At 31.2% G+C, this 25,866-nt stretch overlaps 3 protein-coding genes across 5 annotated transcripts; all 3 read right to left on the bottom strand.

Annotated features, from left to right (window-relative positions):
• Window positions 1–2,490: 2,490 nt before the first annotated feature.
• On the bottom strand, window positions 2,491–6,487 carry LOC106773000 (acid phosphatase 1). Its single transcript, XM_014659660.2, has 3 exons — window positions 5,827–6,487; window positions 5,446–5,658; window positions 2,491–2,874 (listed from the first exon to the last, which is right to left on the bottom strand). The coding sequence occupies exons 1-3, from the start codon at window positions 6,231–6,233 to the stop codon at window positions 2,697–2,699; spliced, it is 798 nt and encodes a 265-aa protein (XP_014515146.1). The 5' UTR covers window positions 6,234–6,487; the 3' UTR covers window positions 2,491–2,696.
• Window positions 6,488–12,907: 6,420 nt separating this feature from the next.
• Window positions 12,908–17,533, bottom strand: LOC106773601. 2 transcript variants are annotated; one of them, XM_014660318.2, is made up of 5 exons: window positions 17,460–17,533; window positions 17,327–17,355; window positions 14,790–15,045; window positions 14,601–14,722; window positions 12,908–13,446 (listed from the first exon to the last, which is right to left on the bottom strand). In XM_014660318.2, exons 3-5 carry the CDS (start codon window positions 15,037–15,039, stop codon window positions 13,291–13,293), a joined length of 528 nt encoding a protein of 175 aa, XP_014515804.1. In that variant the 5' UTR covers window positions 15,040–15,045; window positions 17,327–17,355; window positions 17,460–17,533; the 3' UTR covers window positions 12,908–13,290. The 2 variants fall into 2 exon arrangements, with proteins under 2 accessions (XP_014515804.1, XP_014515803.1); XM_014660317.2 differs by having other exon boundaries at window positions 17,327–17,529.
• A 769-nt stretch (window positions 17,534–18,302) lies between these two features.
• On the bottom strand, window positions 18,303–21,026 carry LOC106773817 (acid phosphatase 1). 2 transcript variants are annotated; one of them, XM_014660572.2, is made up of 4 exons: window positions 21,006–21,026; window positions 19,187–19,636; window positions 18,770–18,982; window positions 18,303–18,693 (listed from the first exon to the last, which is right to left on the bottom strand). In XM_014660572.2, exons 2-4 carry the CDS (start codon window positions 19,594–19,596, stop codon window positions 18,516–18,518), a joined length of 801 nt encoding a protein of 266 aa, XP_014516058.1. In that variant the 5' UTR covers window positions 19,597–19,636; window positions 21,006–21,026; the 3' UTR covers window positions 18,303–18,515. The 2 variants fall into 2 exon arrangements, with proteins under 2 accessions (XP_014516058.1, XP_014516057.1); XM_014660571.2 differs by having other exon boundaries at window positions 19,187–19,642; window positions 21,006–21,020.
• Window positions 21,027–25,866: the final 4,840 nt, after the last annotated feature.

Consider the following 25,866-nt stretch of genomic DNA (forward strand, 5'->3'; position numbering starts at 1 on the left):
CTCGACTCATAAGTGATGTGAAACTATTGTAAATATTTGTACATAAATGTTTTAATTCCAAGTCTTTTGAGTCATAATTAGGCTCAATCACCATATTCGAAGTATTTTCCGCTTTGGTGTATAGAACTTCATCATAATTTTTTCTTTAAAAAACATCTCAAAAGATGAAAGGAAGAAGATGTATTTAAGCTACATTTGCCATCCTAAACAATGTAAGATTATTAGGTATATCAAAATAATTGTTAATATAAAATTTTAAACTTTTGTTAGGTTGAGACTCGCTTTAATATTTATCCAACTATATTTTAAATGAAATATTAATTTTCGAACTTGAACTGAAAGATTTCATAATTGGAGATGTTAATATTATGTGTGTGTTCACTTTCCATGAAAAGAAAGAAAATGAAAATGAAGACAAGTAGCTAGTTAGGTTTACATGTTTTACATGTCATAGGTCATAAACCAACCACACGTTTTTCAAATATTTGATCTTTCATCGATTTTATTTGGTCATCCACGTGCCATATATTTTTTTATCCTTAATTTTGACCTAACAAAGTTATCGTCAACTTCCACAAAAACGACTAATTAATTCACCATTAATTAGTTAAAAAGAAAAAAAAAATAAGGGTCTCCTGCGTAACCTACATGACCCTAGCTCGCCAATTTTTTTTCCCAACATGGTTGCGATAAAATATAAACATAAAAGCATATTACATATTTTGTATGCTATAATTCATTCACTATTTAATTTTAACACTTAGTAGGTATACTACTTAGTATTAACTTATTCGTGACAATAATTTCATAACTAAGTAGGAGAGTTACTTAGTTTTGAATTCTTCTGTTTCATAAGTACGTGGAATTATTTCAGTCTTCAAATTTATAACTAACTTGGTATAAGATTTAATTTTATAACCAGTTTAGTATTTTTCTTATGCAGTGTATTTCGTTCAATATTGTCACTTATTCTAACCTTCCAATCTTCTTGGCATGAACATGAGTCGTTTTAATGGATAAATCATGGATAAACATGCCTCAAAGTACAAGTCAATATATGGGAGGATTGAATACCTTCTTAGACTTCACATTTACTAATAATAATGTTAGGGGAAAATAATATGTCCATGTCAGAAATGAAATTTTAAGAAATGACAAAGTCTTGAAGAATTATATGAGCACTTAATTATTAAACGTTTTCCAATAGTGTATACAGTGTGACTTCTACATGGGGAGAAAAGAGTAAATGACGAAACTCCTCGTGTAATAGTGGAAAAAGATGGTAGAAGATTTTCAATTACTAATAATATGTGTGAAATGGTTAATGATGTATTTCCACATATTGCTCTGACAAAGAGATGGCAGATAATGGCGATTTGGGTGCAGAGTCAAGCCATACTAGAAGTCATGATGGTATAGATTTTATTTCTTTTACTAATATCATACACTTTATTTCTCTTACTTTTTTATGTTATTTTCTTATATTTTGTTTAATGGTTAGTGTTTAATGTAGTGAAAATTATGTATGAGATTAATTTTTTGTGTGTTAAATATACACATAAAGTATTCTATTTGTAAATAGAAGAAATATGGACTAAGCTCAAAATATAAATAAAAAACAATAACAAACTAACTAAAGATAAAAGATAAAGATAGATAAATATCTAAGACATCTAAAAATCTAATATATCTAACACTCTTCCTCAATTTGGTGCATACAAATAATATGTATCAAGCTTGTTACAAATATAATCAATACAAGTTTAATGAAAATATCTACTTTTACACTCGAGTGTTACCAAATTATTAAAGCAAATCTCTTCATATAAGTTTCTTCATGCAAATCGCTGTTAAGGAACTCTAATTGATAAAGAGGTCACTATTGAAGAGCCACTGTGATTATAAATAAACTAAAAAAAGTCACCTTTGTCATTGAAAAAAAAAATATATACGAATAAGTCAAACACACCGATGACAAAATAGAGGTTAGAAGAGACAGGAACGAAAAAAACCATGAATAAACAAAAGAAACAAACTATAAAAATCTAAGATTCTCCCATCAACACACTTGAAAGAGAAGAAAAAGGACCTTTAACACTTCAAATTGTTGCACGTTAAAAAAATGGAGCATATGAAATTTATTGAAATTAATTCTCATTTCACTTTCCATTTTAAAACATGAAATCATTATTATCTTTAACTATTCAACATTTTCATGATGTTTCGCAGAGTGAAAAATGTTAAATGATATTATATATATTAGTCAAGAATAATTTAATATTTATGCAGTTGTTCTATTTATATATTTATTGTATTTTGCATCTTTACACTTCCTACTAGGATTGCTGTAAGAAACCCTGTTCCTTCTCTTTTTCACGTTTCCTCATCCTTTATTTTACATTTACCAAATTAACTTCAGTTGCTTTGATAATAGGCATGAACACTACAATAAGACAAGATAACACCATTAACTGGGCAAGCACTGGTTTCTTGAGTACAAGTCGAAAATAGCCATTGACTAAGGTGCATGGTGTTGAGATTGTGAAGGTGGTAGAATGCAGGAGGTGGAAACTACAAGGTATAAATACTAACTAAAATACGTGCGTTCGTTTTGAAAACTCAATATTGAAGAACACAAGCTTCTTTGATGAGCTGTGACAATAACAAAGCAAAGACAACCTTAACAGATGGATGATTCAAGATATGAAATACATGGGATTGGGGAGTTTGAAAGTGCGTTTTCCCAAACATTCTCCTTGAAGATCACTCCATTGGTCTCCAACATTTCCCCATATTCTGTACCCTTCTCTTTCAATCTCCTTCCGAATGGCTGACTTGTATTTCACTGCACTTTGCCCTTTGTATTCAGCACTCCTACACAAACCAAAACAACATTCATTAATCTCTATGAATAACCGATAATCTTATTATCTTAATATTTAAAGTTAAAAACAGTGTCAATGTTTTACGTGATTCTCTTCATATATCTCTCCAATTATCCTATTCTCAAAAATCTCATCAAAAAGTTATATGGTTAACTCTTATTTCACTGTTACTAATCACCCTTTGCAGCAAGTCATTTTGTTAAAAGTCTTCATTGACTAATGATTAGATATTAAGAGGAGGTGTTGCAAGAGTTTTGCATTGACGAGGACAAGTCCAGCAAAAGTGGTGGTGGATATCTCTGTCGTTTGTTTGTTCTTGGATGTCTCAGCAGCACACCAAGACGAAAAGTAAATCAAGAGGAAGCTTTCTTTATGGATTTTGCCTGCACGGACGTTGACCAGGACAATACGGAGAAAAAAAGTGTTATCTGACCAAGTCTTTTACCCTTTTTTTCTTCATCCATATCACACCATCAAATCCATTGACTTCAACCACAGCTACCATCATTAATATATATATATATATATATATATATATATATATATATATATATATATATATATACACATACTACTAACATACCCATTCATCATTTTTCCTTCTTTACTTTTATTTTACTAACTAAATCAGTGATTAGATCTTCAGCTCATACCAATCACAGTTTTTCTACCTTTAAATCAGCAACATGCAATTAACTTTTCACTCTCCTTTTCAAAATTATCAAACACCTTGAAGCACAGGGTCACTTAGACCAGGCATATATTTATCAGCTACACCCACATAACAGAGATTTGGATTGTTGAAAGATATATAACATATTTCTGTCTTTTTTGTTTTAAATCAATTAAGTGTACCTTAAATCATAACGATTCTAGTAAATAACCTTTTAAATTAATCAGTGGGTGGACATTACAGAAGCACTCAAAACACAGATATTAATTTTAATGTGCTATTTTCTTTCCTAATGGCATGACATTACATGCACTTTGATATAATATTTTTGGTGTCATCGCACGCATTCATTGTTCAATAAATAAAAACCACCCGTGGAATTAATATTTATCATTTTATTTGCTTGGTGTCCGTGGTTAAGTGCTGGTTTCATGATTTGATATGATTGTGATATTAATGTGGAAGGAGTCAATAGCAGAGTTGGAATATGAAAAGAATCCTATGGCAGTGGAAAAAATGGACTCAGAAATGCACCTTCTCTGCACATTTTCCATGTCCTTTTTTCTTTCTCACACAATAGTGCGTTATTGAATGTAGTGTCATGTATCACTAGCTGTAAATAGCAGAAAACAGGCAAATTCCAATGCTTAGGACAATAATGGACTTTGTCAACAACTACCCCAGACATGTCTCCAACCCTCCTCATGCTATCCTTAAATTAAACATGTTTTGTGCAGTGAATAACAGTACATGTTTTTTTTCTTATTTTAAAAACAAACTCACTTTATCTTAGTGTTTCATGTTACAACTGGTAGATTGATTAGTAGGTGATCGGTCTATGGAGGTTAAAACAATATATTTATGAATTTTTATGCTGAAAATCTAAACTCACATGTATAACCAACCAACAGTAGGCACCTAACTCTACCCATTTTATAAGTTGCCGACCTGATGTGCATGCACCATGCCATGCCATGCAACATGTGTCATTCAATGGTCAGACCAAACGGAAAAGTAACCAAAATATTGTGTTATTAATTTTAGCCGCAGACTTCGCCGACCTAGTTGTTCAGTATGTCTATGAATAGACATTTTTCCTTAATGACAGTGTTAATGTTGGATTACAAAAGACTAAACAAAAGCAGCTAAAATGATACTAATCAATGAAATTGGGAACAGCATGCATGTGGTGGAGTATTATTGGAGGAAGAAAGTTTGACCGAAGAAGATGTTTATGGGAAAGGAAGAGAGGAGTGTTTCTAGGAAGTTACGCAAAGGTCAACAAATAATTGGAATCCTCGTCACACCATCAATTACGCCATGTCTTTTATCCTCTCTCTGTCTTCTCCCATTAAATAATTGGAAAACTGTGTTTTCTGTCACGAGTTTTTCATAAAAAATATTCACAGGACTGAGACATTTATCAGTTATTACATTACACAATTTGTCACACACATGCATCATGTCATCATGCCTATCCATATAAACAAATGCACTGAATAAATTATAGTTAACGTGCTATTTCAGTATTTTGTTTGTTTTCCATAAATGACTTAGAAGAATCGTGTGAAATTGTTTCATATAGATGCTCTTCTTACAAGCATAGGAGTCCTATGTCTCCCTCTTCAGAAAACACCCTATCTATGCGCATGAATATGTTAAAAAGTATATAAGTCTAACTTAATTCCACGAAATTGATGTAAAACTGACTTAAGTTTACATTTAGTTATATATTTTAAATTGGTTTTATCTTTAGTTTAGTTGATATTAGATTTCTAAGAGACTTTTTACGTTGAGGTATATACCTTTCGAACATCAAACTAGACATAATATTGATAAATGTATAGATATTTTGATCGATGAAAGAAGCTTTTACGTAAGAAATACCTGAGAATGAGACGTTGATAGCCAGCGAAGCCTTGGCTGTGCAAGTTGTTAGAGGTGATTGTAGAGAGAGTTGCTTGGTCTCTTCCTGTTAGCAGGAACAGTTTGAAGCCTCTCTCTTTCAACGAGTTAAACAATAATTTTACAGCAGGATTTGCCGGACACGTTCCCTTCATAATCCATGCCTTGAAGATGGTCGAGTCAAAAGGGTCACAACTACAAGTTTTGTTCATCATTTTTCTCCAGCGTGTTAACAAACCCCATATATATATATATATATATATATATATATATATATATATATATATATATATATATATATATATATATATATATATAGTTAGTGTGTATAAATGGAAGAAGCAAAGGCAGTGAGTTACGTACCCAAATCGCTTGTTTTTGTAGTAAGAAACGTTGGAGATGCAAGTGTCGTCGACATCAAGAATCCAAGCATCCATGCCGTCAGAGGAAAGAGGAATCTGAGAGGCATAGATGAGGATGTTTTCTACGACAAGGTTTAGGTCACGCTCGTACTGTCCTGAACACATGTAGTTCTGAAGGTGCTGGTAGCACCTAGGTGGCACCGTCCGCCATGGACACACATTGTTCGCTTCCACCGCCACCCTCCAACTCAGACCAAACCTCTCGTTCGCTTCCTTCTCCGACTCCTCCTCCGCACTCTTCTGCTGATGAGGACCACCCTTTTGGCTCCCCACCACTTTCGTTAACAAGGCCAACAAGTACGTTAGTCCTGCAACCACTGCTCGCAGAATGGTTATCTTCGAGACCATCTTTGTTCACTTGCTACGTAGTTAGCTATGGATGATTTGGTTGGCATGAGGAGAGAAGAAGAAGAAGAAGAAGAGGCATGGGTTTCGAGAGATGGGACTGTGACTTTTATCTCAAAGTTTATGGGTCCCTCATCGAAAGTTCATGGAAATGGGAACGAAAACCTCTTTCTGCTTCCCTTCTCTCTTTCCACAGCAACAATCATTTGTTTTTACCTTTATCCTTATATTATCACGCTCTTTCATCACACCTTCTCATATTCTAATTACTTCTCCTTTAAAATGGAAATTTCCATTTCAGTTCTGTCTTTTTATTTAAACTTATTTTTTAATAAAATAGTATGTTTTTTACAAATACATAATATATTTTTGGAAGTGAAAAAGATATATTAAAAATATTCTACATGAAATAAAGGGGACAATCTCAGTTTTTATAGACAAGTTTTGTGAAAAGGAAACAAATTTAATAATAATGTCTGTGAATTAATTTTGTATTGGTAAAAGTTTCAAATCAAGAGAACAGGGTTTAAATAAACATTTCTTTTTGGACCATTAGGGGAATGTCAAAGATACAAATATATATAAAAGATAAATCGACAAAGTATGAATATAAATAAAGAAAAATACATATCACGTGCACTGTCATCTTTTATAGTTCTTGTCAGCCAGTGACGTATATATTATATCTTAAATGTGAATTTCATGTATTTAATTATAGTATTACGTGAAAACACTTGGTAGGAAATTTGTTCGCGTTATCTCCCTGCCGACTAAATTATATTATATTTATGAATTGCTTTGAGTGTTTTTTCCGTATGAAATTACGTGTGTTTTTTGAACATGAAAGACAACCTTTTACAGTTAAATATGATGACTGTTTGACATCTTTAAAAAAATTAAATTATGGTCTGTGTACCCTATGTCATACAGCGGAGTTCTCCAAAAATGGAGTTCTTCCAGCTAGACTAACCTTTTCTAAGGCCATTTTATTTAGATTGACTTTATACTTTGTTTAGGTTGACTTCTGAGTTCTCTAAGTCGATCTCCTCATGCTGCATTCTTGAGACTGAACTCTTGAGAAGCTGATTTCATCATGTTGTTATCTTTTAGGCTTTTTAAGTTAACTTTTCAGTTCAAGTTCTCCAGGTTGTCTTTTTCTAGGCTTATTTCTCTATATTGATCTCCTTAAGCTAAGCTTTTTAAATCGAGCTCTTGAGATTGTCCTTCTCAGTCGAGCTCTTCTAATACCGAACTCCTCTAGATGGAGCTCCTCCTCCACTTAAGCTCAACACAGCTCTAAGACCGAGCTGTTTTAGTTGATCTCTAAGACTAATCACTTCTGAGAAAAGTCTCTTTGATCACCTACTCTAGACTGACTGGTCATAGCATGCATGGCTGTTTTAGTACGATCAGAATTAAACCATATGGCTAACCGATTAAAGTATATTCAGATTAACAATGATAATGACAAATTAACTTCTTAATGTAAATTAAAGTATGATTGGATCGTCATTAGACCAACCAAAGGTAAAGATTCTTGAAGTGACTCAACTCGTCTAGTCTACAAAACAACTTGTTCAGTTAAGGACTCCCTGAAACAATTTGTATAAGCTGAAACTCTCTTTATGTTAAAGACATATATCGATATGTGAATCTTAATTTATAAATCAGTTTTATAAAATTATATTAGATTTCAAAATTTATTTCTTAATATGATATTATAATCATTGAACATTTATTTTATTGTCATTTATTGAATCTATATTATTAACTGCTATTAAGTCGTTATTGTATAGTATCACCGTTCGGTCAACCTTGGACTGCATGATCCAAACACTAGTGTAGCGAAGGGAAACGACCGTGCTTGTTTTTTATTATACGTCGCGGATTTAGAACCGCGGCATATATGGGCATGTAAAAAGTCTAGAACTTTAGGCCGCGGTTCCAGCCGCGGTTCCAACTGCGATAATAACATGGGGATATAACAGCGGTTCTTTATTGAACCGCGGTCAAAACCCATCTTTTTAAAAGAAAAAGTTTCGTCTAACCTTTTGGTCGCAGTTCCAACCACGATAATAGACATGCTAGAACTGCGACCTATTCCCCTTTGTTTAAAAAAAAAAAATCGGCTAACTTTCTATCGCGGTTTTGGTCACAACCGCAGCCTATTATCCTGAATTTTTTTTTATAGCAGGTGTGTTTTTGTGATATCCACTATCACAAAAACACACTTGCATATCAAACAATCACATAATGTACACAGATTCAACACAATAATCAATATTTACATCTAATTTTGATCCATACGTAAATATTTTGACTTATATATTTTACAAAATTACAAAACAAAAAAAAATTATTCATTTAAAGACAAATTAAGGTTAATTTAATTCAATCATACAATCATTCAATGAAAAACATTGAAATAATCACATATATTATTCAACATAAAAATAATATTGTAAAATAAAAAAAAATTAACTTTAAAATCATACCATCGTAAAAATTATACAATCATACAAAATCTAAGGATACAAAATTATATGATAATTCAATCACATATTCAATCATATAAAATTATACAATCTAATAGAAGTAAAATTTAAACATTAATATAAGAACCTTATAGTGTGAAAAACCAATAACAATGAACAACCCGCGATCAAAACGCTAGAAAATTCAACTCTAAAAAATTCAAACTTGTAAAAATATACAAACAAATATTAGTTTTAGAAATAAAAACAAACATCAAAACACAATTTACCTCTAAGGGGAAGAATCAGAAAAACCAATAAAAAGACGTTTCAAATTATTTTGATCGATTAAAACTCTTTCCCAACGTTGACATGGCCACGACACCGAACAAAAATGAGTTAAAACGATGAAAAATGATTGAAAATGGAAGCAGAGGATCGCGTGACGAAGGAGGCTCTGAAACTATTTGCGCGTGGAGAAGAAGGAAGATGATGACACTATTCCTGTGTCTTTTATTTTTTTAACCTAAGCAGGGGAATAGACCGCAATTCACCACTTAACCGAGGCCTATTCTCTTGAAAAAAAAAATCAAAATGCATCTGAAATGGCATTTTTGAATTTTTTTTCAAACTTTATGCCGCGATTCACAACCAAACCGCAGCCTATTCCCTTAAATATTTATAATTTAAAATTTTGCAGGGAGAATAGGTCGAGGTTCTGAGGGGAACCACGACCCATTCCACCTACAAATTTCTAATCCCGCCAAGTCAGATCTGAATAAAATTTTCAGGGGAATAGACCGCAGTTCCCCTCAGAACCACGGTCTATTCCCCTGAAATTTTTATTCAGAATTGTTTTTCGGGAATATCAGAATTTTGTAGGGAGAATAGACCGCAGTTCCTCTCAGAACTGCTGTCTATTCCCCTGATTTTTTTTTTTTGCAGGGGGAATAGACTGTGGTTCCCCTTAGAACCACGGTCTATTCCCCTGAATTCTTTTTTTCAAAACTGCTTTTGGGGAATGTCAGGATTTTGCAGGGGGAATAAGCCGCGGTTCTAAGGGAAACTGCGGCCTATATTGTCGATATAATTTCAAAAATGCCACTGCGCAATATTATGATTCGGTTTCTATTGAACCGTGGCATAATATGTGCAGTAAAAGATCAATTTTTTACTAGTGAAACAGTTAGCCATGCCACAAACATGACCACACACTACTTCTAAAATCGTGTGGCTATGACCAATAGGCCAAACAATCAACCTATAGAAAAATTACCTCTAATATTGATCAATTTAAGACAAAGTATGTTTTTTACCAATTGGACCATAATTATGTTGTCATTAATCTAAACTCATTCCGAAGTTTATAAATAGAGGTTTGAGGTAAAAAGATAGATGATGACATTTAATACACATTAATAGCTTGAGTTACCAAATCTTTACTAACTTTGATATTAGTTGGATAAAAAAGACTAAAAATAACATAAGGACAAACATTTAAACCGTTAACAACTCGTATGACAATAAATTGTTGACGTTCACCCCAAATGTGAACTTAATATTTAGTTTAATGTATATAATTTGGAAAAGTGTGTTAAAAATTATACATTAACTAAATATAAGAAAATAAGATGTATTTTTATCTCTCAATTTATCATAATCTCTCTTAAAATCATCACTTCATTTTGTCATATAAGTAGAATTTTTGCTATCAGTATCTTCTATGTCATACCAATTTAAAGATTGTAAAAGTAAAAGTAAATTAATCAATGCTAACTAATTTAAGGATTAAAATAGTATCTTCTATGTCATACCAATTTAACTTTTAATTGATATATTTTCAATAAAAATTTCTTTGTTCACTACAGATTTATGACATTGAATTACACACTAGTTCTAAAAAAATTATGATTAAATATAAGCAATTTTTGGCATTGGACTTGGTCAAAATGCTAAATTTGATTTAGCAGTCACACAGATTATTAAAACAAAACAAAAATCAAATTCATTAAAATATAAATGTTTTTCATGACAAATGCTACAAACAAATGTATACAATATAAAATTTTGGTCGGAGAACACGAGAGAAATACGCTTCTTATTGATTTTGGATAGAAAGAAAAAGAAAGGTAGAATACGACATTTTTTAAATTACTTTTTTCAAGTAAATTTTTATGTAACATTGAAATATTAAAATTAAAACATAAGTTTTGTAAAAATTTATTAGTATTTAATTCACTGGTTTTTGAGGGTTTCTCCTGTATAGAAATAAGTAGATTTGATAGAAAAGAAATATGAAAGTGAAATTATTTGAATTAAAAACAAAATTTTAAGAAATGAAAAGTTTGTGAATGATATAATTGATTTGATAGATAAAAAACATTTCAATTAATAAAATTATAATTTTGTTTTTATATTTAAAATAGTTTAATACAAAAACAATTTTTATAAACATAAATTAAAATTTAAAATAAATTTAAGTAAAAATAAATATTACTGTAAAGTTTTTTAAAAAAATCTATTTTATTTATTATTTTAATTATTTATTTAAAGAATAAAATATTATAATCATTTTCTTTCAAAATCTTTTCAATCTTAAAAAAAAATAAAATATTATAGTTATTTGTGTTTATTCTATCTTGACTTTTGTAGCGTTAATAACTACTTTTAATTTTTATAAAAAAAAATCATATTCATTATTTTAAATACTTAAAATTAAACAACTATGAATCATCATCCATATGGCACCTAATTGCTAGAAAAATATTGAAGCATCATAAATTAAAATAGTTTCAAGTGTCTGTCAATGTAAAACAGTATTACCAATTTTTTTGTGACAAATTTCATCTTTTTTTATTTGCACGACCTTTTTATAAGTTTTTGGTTAAATCAACTTATATATAAAGTAAAATAAACTTTTTTTAAAAAGTAAATCTCAATGATTGAGTTTGTTTCTATTATAATACACAACATATTTTTAAAAAGTAAAACTTTTTAATGCATAATTATTAATCTCTTACCTTTCTTAATCTTTCCACTCAAGTATTCTTTTGAAGAAAATGAGAAGAAGAATTTGCTTAACTTTCATTATAATAATGGAAAGTACCTAACTTTTGAAGACAAGACTATACTTCTATTTTTCCACTTCTCCCAATCTCTCTATCTTTATCCTTTTCCTTTCTTTTCTTGTAAATAAATTAGCTTATAGGAATTTAATATTCGATTAAAACTAAAAATTAATCACTTAATTACAATGCTTTAGTTGGTAGTATTATCTTAAAAAACAATTAAAGTAATTATTCATAATAATTTAAGTGGTTATGTTAGAAGTGCAGCCTCTTATGATAAATTATCAGACTTTGGTTATGAAAAGAAAACCTTGTGGGAAATTCTTAAAAACAATCAACCACGTATTCAATAATCAATTACTAATTCTTTTTTTAAATGAGTTTACGGTTCTTATGGATAAAGAAAGAAATGTAATAATTAAAAAACACTTTAATAAAATATTTATTAATTTTTTTTTTTTTGTATTCGTAACTAATAATAGTATAAAGGAGAAAAAAAATCATTTAATCTTATCTTAAACTTTAAAATAATAATAAAATAGAAACACAAAAATAGAAAACTCAGATAGGCAGAGATAAACAACATTAAGCTCATGACTCACAATAATTAGTCAATTATTGGTTATAATGATAATAACAATTGTCTGTCTACAATTGATCGCACACGTTATCATTAATTATTGAATTCATGTTTTAGTTTTTCTGTGAAGAAAAAAATTGATTGTTAAAAAAAGAAAAGGTCTCATCCAATCCAGAAGAAAGCAAAGTTTGATTTCTGGTTATTAGTAAGTTATTTTTTTATTATTTTCAACAACTATAGTACTTGATTATCCTTCAAATAATTCTATTCCAATTTGGAAAATGTAAAGCTGCTACAGTGTAAGAGACCGATGGAATTTAGTTTCATACAGATATTAAATGCATGTATGAATATTTTTGTTACTTTTTAAATTTTTATTTTCTATTTTCTTTCCCTTCATCAAAATAATTTCAACCTTGGAACTCAAAATATGTTTCTATTCCTTTCCTTTGAATATTCGCTCTGAATCTCTCTTTGTATTCCTTTCAATCTTTTATGGTGGTTGGTCTGAGCAGACCTAAATGAAATCACGAGGAGAGACTTGGTCCAGGTATATGTCAAAATGGATAATACATTCTGGATAAGCCCTCCCCTTCCATCCACCTTCCTTTGGATGCCCTTCATCCCACCAAAACCAGTTCTATTCTACTTTCCTCGCTCCTTCTCATTATTCTCAACAGATATTTCCACCCTAATGTTGTAGACTCTAAGATTTATTAGTATTAGCATGTGCCACTGATCTACCCACACCAGGTTTCTCTTATTTTTCTCATCTTTGTTTCAAGAGAAAAAAAAAATGTCAGCGTTTTAGTCTTACTCTCAACAACAAAATGTGGGGATTCAGACTTTCATGTTTCTGAACATAATGAAAATATAGAAATAGTGTATAGAGTGCACAACCAGTGTTACCAACTGCAGATAGGTCCTAAAAATTTCCATTAGATTGTCTTTTGTGCCTCGAGTCGCTGCAACTCAGCCAGTCTTTCTGCCCACTCCCTTTCCCTTGCAACTGCAGCCATTTTGCGTTCTACCCTCTGAATATTTTTCTTCCGATTAGCCTCTTGCATCTGAGCTTTCCTTTTCTTCCTCTCCGCCTGTATGCAAGAGTTCACATTCAACATTTATTCCAATACAAATATTTGGACTGATAGCATAGCTAGAGAAACTTCTAGTTTACAAAACAAAAAATCACTTCAAACATAACACCGATATTTTGGTAAGTTCTGCTAAAAAACCGCTCTAACCTCCTTAATAGCTAAAATAAGCACCTCCTGACAGATAAAAACGGTCATAACCAACTCCAGTTAGCGTTAACAAATTTAGAACTTTGATTTACACTTGATAGTCAATTATTTGCCAAAGAATCCCGATAAATTCCAGAGTTATTTTCAATGAACATGATGGTCTAATACAGTTAAACATGGACAAAAGTTCACCTCGTTTACAAAATTTGAATTTCCAAATGGTGATTATTATGGCTATAGTTTTTGTCCATGGAACTCGTTTGACATTCAATAGCAAATAAACTTGCCACCAAATATAGTTGAACTTAAGACTTGCACACAGTCTACTCTAGCAAAATACAATAGTACCTTTCATATCTCATGTTCACGAAGGTTAAAAGATTAAATGACAGAATGGAGTCCTTAAAAGAACTAAAGGGATATAGTTAAAAAAATGTGCTGTCCATGAATAAAAAAAAGAAAGGAAGACAGATGCTTTCAAGGGCTAAGAATTAGTGGATTCACATGAACTTGTTTGAGCTTTTGTGACAAATGACTAGATCCTGTATATCTCCCATAATTGTTCACTCACCTAACAATACTATACACATTCACGAAGTTCTAACTGTGACATTTAAAAATTACGTTGTTAGAAATCCCATACAACATATTGTTGAATATTGAAGAGTCCTCTTCACCATTAAATAAGATGACTCTCATAGCAACAAACAGAGTAGCTTTATCCAACTAGGTTTATTCTCTTCACCATTAAACAAGATGACTCCTACAACATGAAATGAAACTAATTCAAAATAACAAATTTCTAACACAATCAGCAAGTACCATGAATTTTCCTATCCTGTTTCATCCAGCTTCATTTCTAATTGCCCGTCCCCCTCCCTCTTTCAAGTGCATTATTACATTTAGAAAAGAGTTTTCATTTTCTTCAAATGTAAACAAAAAACACACTCAACATTCATGAAGTCTCCAAAATTCAATTTGCACAGGGTAAGGGGAGAGCGCACCAATATAAAGGCACGGCGCTGCCTCATGCGTTTCTTCTCATTTCTCCTTTTGACACTCCCCTCATTTGGCTTATTTGGAAGTATGGGTTCGCCAGGTGTATATTGAACCCAAGCGTAAGGCCCTGAACCACATAAATTGTCTCAAAATTTGAGTCAAATTCAAAATCAAAAGCATAAAAATGCACACACCAGACGGTCTCAGGCTGGCCCTCTTTCGGCGAGGTTTATCAGAGGGTCGTCTCTTTGGGAAGCGAGTGTCTGTCAAGCTATGGAAGTGGTTCAAAAGGGGAAGAGTCCACAGGGGAGGTTTGCAGGGAGATGGCGAAACAGGACAGAACAATGCCATTGAAGCATTGGTGGACATTCGAGAGGTCAAGGTTCTTGATGATGCAAGTGATAGAGGGCGAACAATGTTCCTTAGCACTCCTGCAATTCCCATTTCTCTCTGCATTTAATAGAAAGGATTAATTCACGTGCAGAGTAAAGAAACCCATGTACTTTTCTTCTTAAAAATACACACTTCAAATAAATCTATCCATAGGAAGCACCAGATAGGGAACTTCTTAGTTATCAGAGATGCAGACTGCAATCATAATTGGAGAAAACAAGATCTTTGCTGGCTATACTCAGAATTTTAGTACGAAATTTACAGGATAGTAAACAACACAAATACAACAATGCCAAATTTCAGCATTAAACAAGCTAATTTCATAGTGCAATCGAAATATAATGTTGCACCAAAACTATTTAAGACCAAATTAGAATAATTACAATGCTTTTAAAGTGTTCAACATGATGCATCAAACTATAAATACATTTTATGTCCAATTAGAATAACTGAAAATAACACAAAGGGATACTAAGCGAGACCTTTTCAGTGGAAAATAATATGATTGTGAAAGTCCATGTTGCTGTAAACATATATGAAAAGGATATGATACATTTCTTTGTAATTATATGCTGCTATCAGCAATAACCAACAATTGCAGTCAAATTCCAATTATAGTAGCAGATTATTGAATAGTTAAGCATACATGAAGTGGCAGCTGGGAGCAAGTAATAGCAAATTCATCTTTTCTTCTTTCTTTAGGTTGGAGTTATTTTTTAGTGACAAGTAAAGTGATCTCCAGAAGGAAATGAATTGGCATTATTACCACTAAATTGTTCTAAGTTTACTGTTGGAGATTCATATCAATTACATATATAGTCAAATTTCAATACATAAGTGAATGCAAATCTCATCTAGCAAATTGGTTTTACTAGGTTAAGTTAGGCCTAAATTCACTTTCTAAGATGATATCATAATCTATTCTAACAAGATTTGTTGGAACCACTATTAGATCACGTACAATTATCTAGTTCCAAGCTCAAGATATCAAAACTCTGACGTAAAAGAGTGTTGGAGATCCCACACTAATTAGAGATATTCATAAATTATACCTCACCTTACAAGTAAGTTTTGTAAGGTTAAATTAAGCTTAGATTCATTTTCTGAGATCAATTCATAAACTTACTCCCTGGATGATTAATGCAAAACCTTACGTATTCCTTAGCACAGCTAGAAACACCTTAAACTATCGCAACAGCATACCATAAAAATAAAAGATTGAATCATACATAACCACTACTTCCATTTCCTAGAGTAAAATTATACACCACATTATAGCAACCATGGCAAAATAGGGAAAGAAAATGAGCTCCACTAAGAAAAGTGTGCACCAAAAACAATAAAGAGAATTCTGACAGTTATCTCCCAAATTAATCCATATTCAAGTGAAATAGAAAGGAAGCTATATGGATCAATAAATATCATTAAAAATTCATCGCTATCGAGAGTGTCCATGAAAATGCTGCTCAGAACATCTGCATGAGTCAATGACCGTGCAATAATTTCACACCACACAATCATAGTTTCGAAAATTTCCATTTCATTTGGCTATCACAGACAACAATACCAAATAACAAACATTTCCTCTCTTGAAAATAAGTGCATGTATCAAATTTGTTTAAGTGTTAGAATTATTCATCATAAGTCAAATAGTATGGAAAATGTCTTCAATTTTCATGGGTGCAAGACAGAGGTTCAGGTACACAGCTTCAGATAGAACTCGGAAACGAATAACTCTGAGATGATGCCCATTTGCTTGAGTTAATGAAAGAACCAAACAGCTAGATTTTCAGCTTTCAAAATAACTGGGTACTACTTATAAATAAAAACACACGTGATATACTGGTGCAAAAAAAAGGAGAAAGAATAACAACCAAATAAAAAATAAGTTGCATATCCGTTGAGAGGACTTGTGCGAAAACAGAAAACAGTCATCAAGTAATAATAACCAGAGGAACAAGTGAACAATTAACAAAACTGCCCTGACATCACAGCACCAAACAACTGGCAAATCTCAAAAACATATAAAAACCCGGAAACCATGAGCAGAAAACAACTACATTGAATCAGTCAACCAAGCTGGCATTTAATCAAACAGTTTATGAGCAGCCAAATTATCATTCGGAGAGTAAAGAAAAAAGTGATAAATGAGGTAGTGAAAGCAACGGAAGGTGGAATCGATACAGAACGGAGAAGTACGAAAGTAACAGTAAAACGACGGATTCATGACATTGGAATTTAGAAGGAACAGAGCGTTACACGTTTGAGTAGTTTCACGGTTCGCTTAGCATCCTACAATAGCAAAGTGAAAGCAAAATTGCTTATGAAAGGAATTTACCTGGTGGTTTAGGGTGGCGAATCAGGTAGCTGCAGTGCAATAATCAAATTGACGAAATGGTTAAAGCAAAAAGAACAAAAACAAAAATAGCAGAATGATATTGACGAAGAAAATGGGTAACTGAAATTATAACTGTGAATGCTAATGCGAAGAAGATGGAAGAAGGAAATAACAAGAGAATTGAAAGTTGTTGTCTCTAGGTAAAGGACTGATTGTTTAGCCTTCCTTTTTTATTTTTATTCTTCTGTAGAACTTAGAACTGCAGAATCTATTCAAAATTATATTATTTATTATAATATTAAAATTAAATTATAAGCTCAATATTATAGCATTTGATCATTTTTATAAATTATAAAAAAATTAAAAGTCAATTATTAAAATCAACACTTGGTGAAAGTTGGGGTATTTAAAGGTAATTTGTATATATTATTATATTATGTTGTCTTAGTATATCGTGTGTGTATATATATGAAAAAAAATAATTAAGAAATTAAATATGTTTTAATTTTTAATTTTAATATGAAATAAAATCGGAACATATTCATATTAAAAACTTTAATTATTTTAATAAGTGATATCCTGTTAAAGTATAAAGTATAAATAATTTAAATGCTGAGATGAAATGATTTCATTTTAATTTTAACTTCAATATCATTTAAAAAATCTTTTAACAAATAAAAAAAATTAAATTAAAAAAATTATATTTATTTATTTTAAAATTTAAAAATCAAAATATATATAAAATTATTTATATAAATAAATTTTAATTTTCCGTTAAACTTTCGTAAACTAAAAAAATTTAATCTATTATTAATTATATAGTTTGGTTCCAGATAATAATAACACATTTTTTTTTCTCATAGAGTTTTTATAGAGTCTTTATCAGTATAGAAGAATAGATAGAAGTGCTAGAGTTATGGAAGTGTCTCATTCACCATGCTTTTAACTCTGGCATTCAAGATTTTGGACTTTGTAGATCCTTCGAAGGCATATGAGTTGGTGATGAGCAGAAGATGAATATCAAAGATAAGTGCGAAAAACTAGAAAAAAAAAATCATAATGAACACTTGGTACCATAGATACTAATTACTTACTTATACATAAGACTTGATGTAATCACAAAGATGAACAAAGAGGGTTGTCTTAACATTAGGCATCTTCAAACATGCAAGAATTAATTATGGTAAGATTAGGGAACAAAGTACATTGGATTTGGTAGTTTGAAAGTACGGTTCCCCAAATAGTCTCCCTTAATATCACTCCACTGGTCTCCCACATTCCCCCATATCCTGTAACCTTCCTCTTCCAACTGCTTTCTTACATCAGATTTGTATTTCACTGCACTTTTCCCTCTGTATGCTGCACTCCTGCAATTTGTTTCACAACCTTGTAAGTTAACCTCAACATTCTCAAATGCATGCATGCAAATTCAATTTCTCTTACCTCAAAATAAGCCGTTCATAGCCAACAAATCCTTGATTCTGCAAGTTGTTCTTGGTAACTTCACCAAGACTCTCTTCATCTCTTCCAGTGAGTAAAAACACTTTGAACCCTCTGTCTACTAAAATGCTAAACAATCTCAGCACAGAAGAAATTGCAGGGCTCCTTCCTGTCATGGCCCACTTCCTAAAGGCAGATGGGTCATACGGATCACACCTGCACAGACACCAACTTCTTGTTTTACCAGCCTTGAATCAATAAAAATCCATTCTTTGACTGATGGATGGTTACAAAGTTAAGACAAAAGGAAACAATTAATCTAGTTTATCAGAGAGACCAATATCTGGTTTGCAAGAAAACAAAAAGTTGTGATAGAAACACAAATTTGAATGAAACTAATTGAAGAATCGCTGCACATACCCATAGTTTTTGCTTTTGTAATAGAAGATGTTGGAGAGGCAAGTGTCATCAACATCCAAAATCCAAGCATCTATGTCATCTGGAGGGAGCAATGTTTGGTTGACATATCCCAATATTTCCTCCACTATCAAATCCAGGTCCCTTTCGTATTGTCCATTCATCATGTAAGTCTCCACATATTGGGAACACTGTGGTGGCACTGTTGGCCATGCAACCACATTGTTTGCTTCCACTGCCAATCTCCAACTCAAACAAAAGCTCATTGAATCCCCTTCACCAGACCTAGATGACTCTTCTTTACCCCTTTTGTTGCCCCTTCTGCTGCTCATTGCCTCTGTCTCTGCTGCCAACATCAGTAACATCAACACCATCACCACCCTCAGCAACTCTCCCATTGCTCTCTCTGCCATTCACCCACCTCACTGTGTTTTTTCCTCTGTCACACTATACCTGGAACTTTCAACACACTCTTCTCAGCTTTTCCACAAACATCTCTTGTGCACACTCAATATAATATTATTCATGATAATGGCTTGCAGTAGAAGCACCACCAATAGCATATATATACATATACAGAAGTTCCTTTTTTATAACACTTCAAAATAATGAATTACTTGTTTATGTTATGAGATTATTTTTTAGAAGAGAATATATGCCATGTCAATTCAGCAAACATGGCCGTATCTTGAAGAAATAAAACTAGATTGTTTGGTGTTGGGAGGGGGGAATTTCACTAGGTATAAGTGTGTCAGGATTCCAGCATTAGGTGAAGGGAGAAGTTCAATATGATACATACATGAATACATGCACATAGATCAAATGTCACCCCGAATTTGAGGTTGGGGGACAAGTGCAAGGAACATCATATTTTTCTTCAAATAATAATAATAATAATAATAATAATAATATGGTTTATTAAAAAGACAGGGTAAGGTTGAAAAAGTGTAAAGTTTGGATTTTTAAATGGAATTTTTAATGTTTTACTACACTAGTATATTACATCGATTGAAACAATCTTAAAAATTAACTTTTTTTGTTTATAATTTTGGAATAAGAATTTTTTATGGAAACATAAAGAGAAAGAAAATCATCATTGAATAAGATAGATATATTCTTTGACAATTAACATGCATTAAGTTGGTAAGAGATTTCTTCGTAGTTTGGTAGAGAGAAATAATAAATAAAGAGAAAATAAAAGAAAAAGGAATAAAAATGAAAATTGTTTAGTTGAGAAAAATGAACGATAAAAATATATTATCCTTATATTATTTTATTTGATCTTTTATAATGACTATTATTATTATTATTATATTTATTTAATAAAAATTCAAAAAAAAATCCCATAATCAAACAAAAAAAAATATAATTGATTAATATGTGTAAAAATCTTGTACCCATTCTTTATTTGCTTAATCAATTTCTTATCCCGTTTATCCAACCAAATAATCACTTATAATTAATTCTTCAATTATTAATAAGATTATATAAACTTCATTTTTTACATAATAATTAAAAAAAAATTATATGATTTCTTTTTCAAAGAAATTAACTATAGAGAACACATTGTTGTAATCCAAAACATTAAATAAATGAATTTGTTGGTCTTTATCTTAACTTTTCTCATCGTACAACACGAAAGTTAAATTCATAGTTATATTTCTAAAAGATAGATATATGATTCAAGTCGAAAGGAAGGAAGAAAGCAATAGATAGTTTGCATTTGAGTTGAAAAAAGAATGGAAGTGTCTGGCCAAATATCAGCCACCGAGCTATAGCAGACAGTGATAAGAAAAAGAGAAAGAAAGGTAAAGATTCTTACAATTGCAAAGTGTGACGAAATTCTCCATTTTGATACCAAAGATAAAGCTATCTTACGTGTTTATATAGAAAGGACAAAGAGTATGGGAAGAGAAGAGTAGAAAAGTATTATGCATGCATATGCAATTTCCACTAACATATGTTTCCTTTTCATTGGGTGGGGTTGGCGTCAGAGAGCAAAACTGTTCTTCATGGTGGAGAAGGAAAAGGAAAATGTTGGGTTTAGGTTCCTACAACCTACTATACTAATGTCTTCATCGTATTCCATATCCTCACTGTCATCCGCTACAACCACCACATCCACGTCGCCGACTCTTGCGCTGCCGTCGCCATTCCCGGGAGTTGCTTCTCACCAAGAAGGTCTCGCCAGTGTGGGGCTGGTAAAGGCGTTTCAGAAGAGCTGCTATACGTACAACAGGTACAAGGGTGATGTGAACTTGCTTCTTTGTTGCATAACCCTGATAATTAACTTTGACTGATGTGAAAATTTTCATTTTTTTATTACCAACTTGACTAAGATAGCATGGTAATTAAACTAGTGGGATAATTAACCTGGCTTAACAGAGATTATTTAAGAAATAAAGTGATGAGCCAAAAGGGTTTTTTAACCTTAAGTAGTTTACTTACGAAGTTTGTTTCTTGTTCTTTGTCGTGTTGTGTTTTGTGCACTATTAACTCAAATCTGAAAAAGATTTGTTTTCATTGTTTGTGTTTCCTGCAGTAGCTTATTTACCATTGTCTTGATTTCTGGGATTTCCTTGAAAACATGATCGTGTCCGCACTATTGATATCTGTCGGCATCAACACCGCTTTGTGTGTGATGTTCTTCACATTGTATACTATACTGAGGAAACAACCGAGCTATTATGAAGTTTATGTGCCATGCTTGCTGGCTGAAGGAATATCGAAGAGGAGGAGTCGTTTCAACTTAGAAAGACTGATTCTTTCTGATATTTTGGACTGTTACTGATCACCCTTTGCAGTTTAGCAAGTTCTTTTGTTAAAAGTCTTCATTGAATAATGATTAAACATTAAGAGGAGGTGTTGCAAGAGTTTTGCATGGACGAGGACAAGTCCAGCAAAAGTGGTGGTGGATATCTGTGTCTTTTGTTTGTTCTTGGATGTCTCAGCAGCACACCAAGACGAAAAGTAAATCAAGAGGAAGCTTTCTTTATGGATTTTTCCTGCACGACGTTGACCAGGACAATACGAAGAAAAAAAGTGCTATCTGACCAAGTCTTTTGCCTTTTTTTATCTTCATCCATATCACACCATCAAATCCATTGACTTCAACCACAGATACCGTCATTAATATATATATTATACTAACATATCCATTCATCATTTTCCTTCTTTACTTTTATTTTACTAATTGAATCAGTGATTAGATCTTCAACTCATATACCAAACACAGTTTTGTTACCTTCAAATCAGCAACATGCAATTAACTTTTCACTCTCTTTTTCAAAATTATCAAACACCTTGAAGCACAGGGTCACTTAGACCAGGCATATATTTCACAGCTACACCTTTCGATTGTTGAAAGATATATAACATATTTCTGTCTTTTTTGTTTGAAAAGAACACAACATAGTTTTTCAGTAAACAATTAAGTGTACCTTAAATCATAATGATTCTAGTAAATAACCTTTTAAATTAATCAGTGGGTGGACATTACAGAAGCACTCAAAACACAGATACTAATTATAATGTGCTATTTTCTTTCCTATAATGGCATGACATTATGGTGCACTTTGATATAATATTTTTAATGTCATCACACGCATTCATTGTTCACTAAATAAAAACCACCTGTGGAATTAATATTTTTCATTTTATTTGCTTGGTGTCTGTGGTTAAGTGCTGGTTTCGTGATTTGATATGGTTGTGAAATTTATGTGGAAGGAAGCAATAGCAGAGTTGGAATATGAAAAGAATCCTATGTGGCAGTGGAAAAAATGGACTCAGAAATGCACCTTCTCTGCACATTTTCCATGTCCTTTTTTCTTTCCCACACAATAGTGCGTTATTGAATGTAGTGACATGTATCACTGGCTGTAAATAACAGAAAACAAGCAAATTCCAATGCTTGGGACAATGGACTTTGTCAACAACCACCCCAGACATGTCGTTTGGCTTCCTAGAACCCACCATAGTAATGCCTTTATCGTATTCCATATATCTAAGGTTAACATATTTTGTTATATTAACCATTGGTTTAGACAGTGGATATAGCGTCAGAAGCCACATGGCCAATGCCTAGTAATGTAAAGGGTTTAAGTCCACTTCTTAACATGATATAAAAATCATGGTTAAAGTCTATTCTAACGATACTTCTTATTTCTTGAACACTTTAATTTCATCGGATCGTTATCGGATTACTCATTTCTACTATCACGTTTGAGATGTTTATACCTCAGCGTGAAAGGAGTGTGTTGAAAGTCTTACATCGACTAATAAAGCCAAATTATAATATATAAGTGTAATGCAAACCTTACCTTACAAGCCGGTTGTATGGGGTTGAGTTAGACTTAAAAACGATTTTCTAATCAAGTTTGTATCTATCTAGATAATGGAACTTCCAACAGCTCTTAATTGTCCCATATTATTAATATGGTTGACACACATGTTTATGTACTTTGTTTGATTAATTTATCTTTATCCAAGTTTAAGTACCTTATTTGAAGCAACACTTATGGTAAAGAAAGTGAATGTTTATAGTTGACTAACATAAGAAAGAAATGAAAAGAAAAAACCAATAGAAACGAATTTTCATGTGATGAAGATTATCGTGAATGATGACCAAATTATAAAGATCATGGGTATATCCCAAATAGGTTGTAATCAATGAGAAAAGTCATTGTCTTCTTTTTCGTATGATCTTCAACAACCAACTAAAGTCGGTATTGGAATATTAGTGGTCTATTTGGAAGCTTTGACATTGGTTTAGAATAAAAATGGTGGAGATTTATATTACTAGTGGGTAACGGATTCACTCTATGCCAATGATTATGGAGGGACACGACACCTAAAAAGTTCCTAAGAAAGAAAGTGTTTGACATTTAAACATGTTGTGTGGCACCATTTTCTTGGATTCCACCCAATTCTTTCTTATTTTTAATAAGAAAGGCTTATGTAAGCATATATCACAATACAAGGTCAAAAGCAACCACAACCTCCATCTCAGTGTGATGAGTGTTTAAACATTTCATCAAACAATTTTTTTAGTTTATGAAAGGGATTCATTTCAATCCATAAAATAATTCAATACCTATTATTGTCTAATTTATGACATATATTTTTATTTCATAATAGGGTAATCAATACATAATTAATCAAAATCACTAATCACCTAATCAGATTCCAAAAAAAAAAAATAAACAAATTAGACTTTTCAACTTTCATAATCAAAATTTTCAAGCAATAATGAAAATATTAATTAATATATTTAACTCAATAGCTAATATATTTAAAGGTAGATCATATATTAGTTAAGAAGTTAATCAATAGATCTGATTTATTATTCTTTATTAATTTTTTAGACATGTTTAATTCTTACTAATAAAAAAATCTCAATTGTCACACTACAATATAATAATGTAGAAAGTTCATTTTGATTTATAGTCCAAGTTTTTCAATGTGACAATGTTTTCTTTCAATTACAACTTCATTCTTTCTTAAGAGTATTATTTCTCACGAGTATTAATATAAGTATGATGAAGAGTACCAATGACAAGTAATTGTATGTCAATTTTATGCTTTAATGATATCTGTATTTTATCTTAAATGTAAATTAAAAAAATTATTACCAAATATCAATACAAATAAAATAAAATATTAGAAAAATAAGCATTGTAAAATATAAATTTGGATAATTTTAAATACCTATATATATAAGTAATTTTAACTTCATAATTTATATAAAATTTATAAATACATAAAATCAAATTATCTAACTTATAGTGGTCTAGGATCTTCATCTCTATCTCAACTTACATATTATAAGTTGTTCACATTAAATATCCAACAAAAATACTATTTTATATTATGGTGGATATCAAAAAACCAATTTTTCCCATACCTCTTGTAATCTAAGTATTTAAATGCCCCCAATAACATTTGGATACGTGGTTACATGTCTTAATTAAATTGAACTTCAATTATTTTTATTTCAAATAGTGATTTGACATTAGGGTTGAAGGTTTATGCCTAAATTTGTTGGATTTTTTTTTTCTTTTTTTCTTTTCAAAGAATCTATTCCTTTCTCTCTTTAGACACAACCATTTGAATTATTCTTGATTTTTTTGGTATAAATCCATGGCATTGCCTAATGTCAAAAGTGTCTAGGTTCCAAGTATACATACACACATAACTTCACTTTCAATAAGGTCTTAGATTCTTGTTCCATTATGGAGCACCACTTTCTAATAATGTGCTTTCTTACATAATTCTTTCTTTCCACCTTAACTTCAACCATTGAAGGTTGATGATGGTGTTAGTCCAACACCTTTTTAATTTGTTCCCACAAAAAAAAAATATAAATTTTAAAGAACAATTTTCTCAGCCTTGAAAATTTGCCTTATTTAATTGAAAACCATGCATATATAAATTTAACGATCAAATATACTTTTCGTTCTTAAACTATTATAAAAATATATATATTTCATTTTTTTTAAATTAGATTATAAAGTATTTTATACTTATACTTTATGAAAATTATATATATGTTATATTATAATGTATTGTAAAATTTGGATTGTCATATAAATATATATATATATATATATATATATATATATATATATATATATATATATATATATATATATTTAATAAAAAGAATGTTAGTTGATTGATAGTTA

This window comes from Vigna radiata, chromosome 9 (genome assembly GCF_000741045.1).
Source record: "Vigna radiata var. radiata cultivar VC1973A chromosome 9, Vradiata_ver6, whole genome shotgun sequence".
In the NCBI taxonomy this organism is placed as follows: domain Eukaryota; kingdom Viridiplantae; phylum Streptophyta; class Magnoliopsida; order Fabales; family Fabaceae; genus Vigna; species Vigna radiata.

What these genes read in the sequence shown, in the direction of transcription:
- LOC106773817 (XM_014660572.2), bottom strand. Translation starts at nt 19,596, where the DNA reads ATGGCAGAGAGAGCAATGGGAGAGTTGCTGAGGGTGGTGATGGTGTTG. An exon ending in TACAAAAGCAAAAACTATGG is followed by an intron (nt 18,983 to 19,186) that starts GTATGTGCAGCG and finishes GTGTCTGTGCAG; the next exon opens with GTGTGATCCGTATGACCCAT. An exon ending in TATGAACGGCTTATTTTGAG is followed by an intron (nt 18,694 to 18,769) that starts GTAAGAGAAATT and finishes AACAAATTGCAG; the next exon opens with GAGTGCAGCATACAGAGGGA.
- LOC106773000 (XM_014659660.2), bottom strand. Translation starts at nt 6,233, where the DNA reads ATGGTCTCGAAGATAACCATTCTGCGAGCAGTGGTTGCAGGACTAACG. An exon ending in TACAAAAACAAGCGATTTGG is followed by an intron (nt 5,659 to 5,826) that starts GTACGTAACTCA and finishes CAAAACTTGTAG; the next exon opens with TTGTGACCCTTTTGACTCGA. An exon ending in TATCAACGTCTCATTCTCAG is followed by an intron (nt 2,875 to 5,445) that starts GTATTTCTTACG and finishes TGGTTTGTGTAG; the next exon opens with GAGTGCTGAATACAAAGGGC.
- LOC106773601 (XM_014660318.2), bottom strand. Translation starts at nt 15,039, where the DNA reads ATGGGAATTGCAGGAGTGCTAAGGAACATTGTTCGCCCTCTATCACTT. An exon ending in GGCCAGCCTGAGACCGTCTG is followed by an intron (nt 14,723 to 14,789) that starts GTGTGTGCATTT and finishes TATGTGGTTCAG; the next exon opens with GGCCTTACGCTTGGGTTCAA. An exon ending in AGCGCCGTGCCTTTATATTG is followed by an intron (nt 13,447 to 14,600) that starts GTGCGCTCTCCC and finishes TCTTGCATACAG; the next exon opens with GCGGAGAGGAAGAAAAGGAA.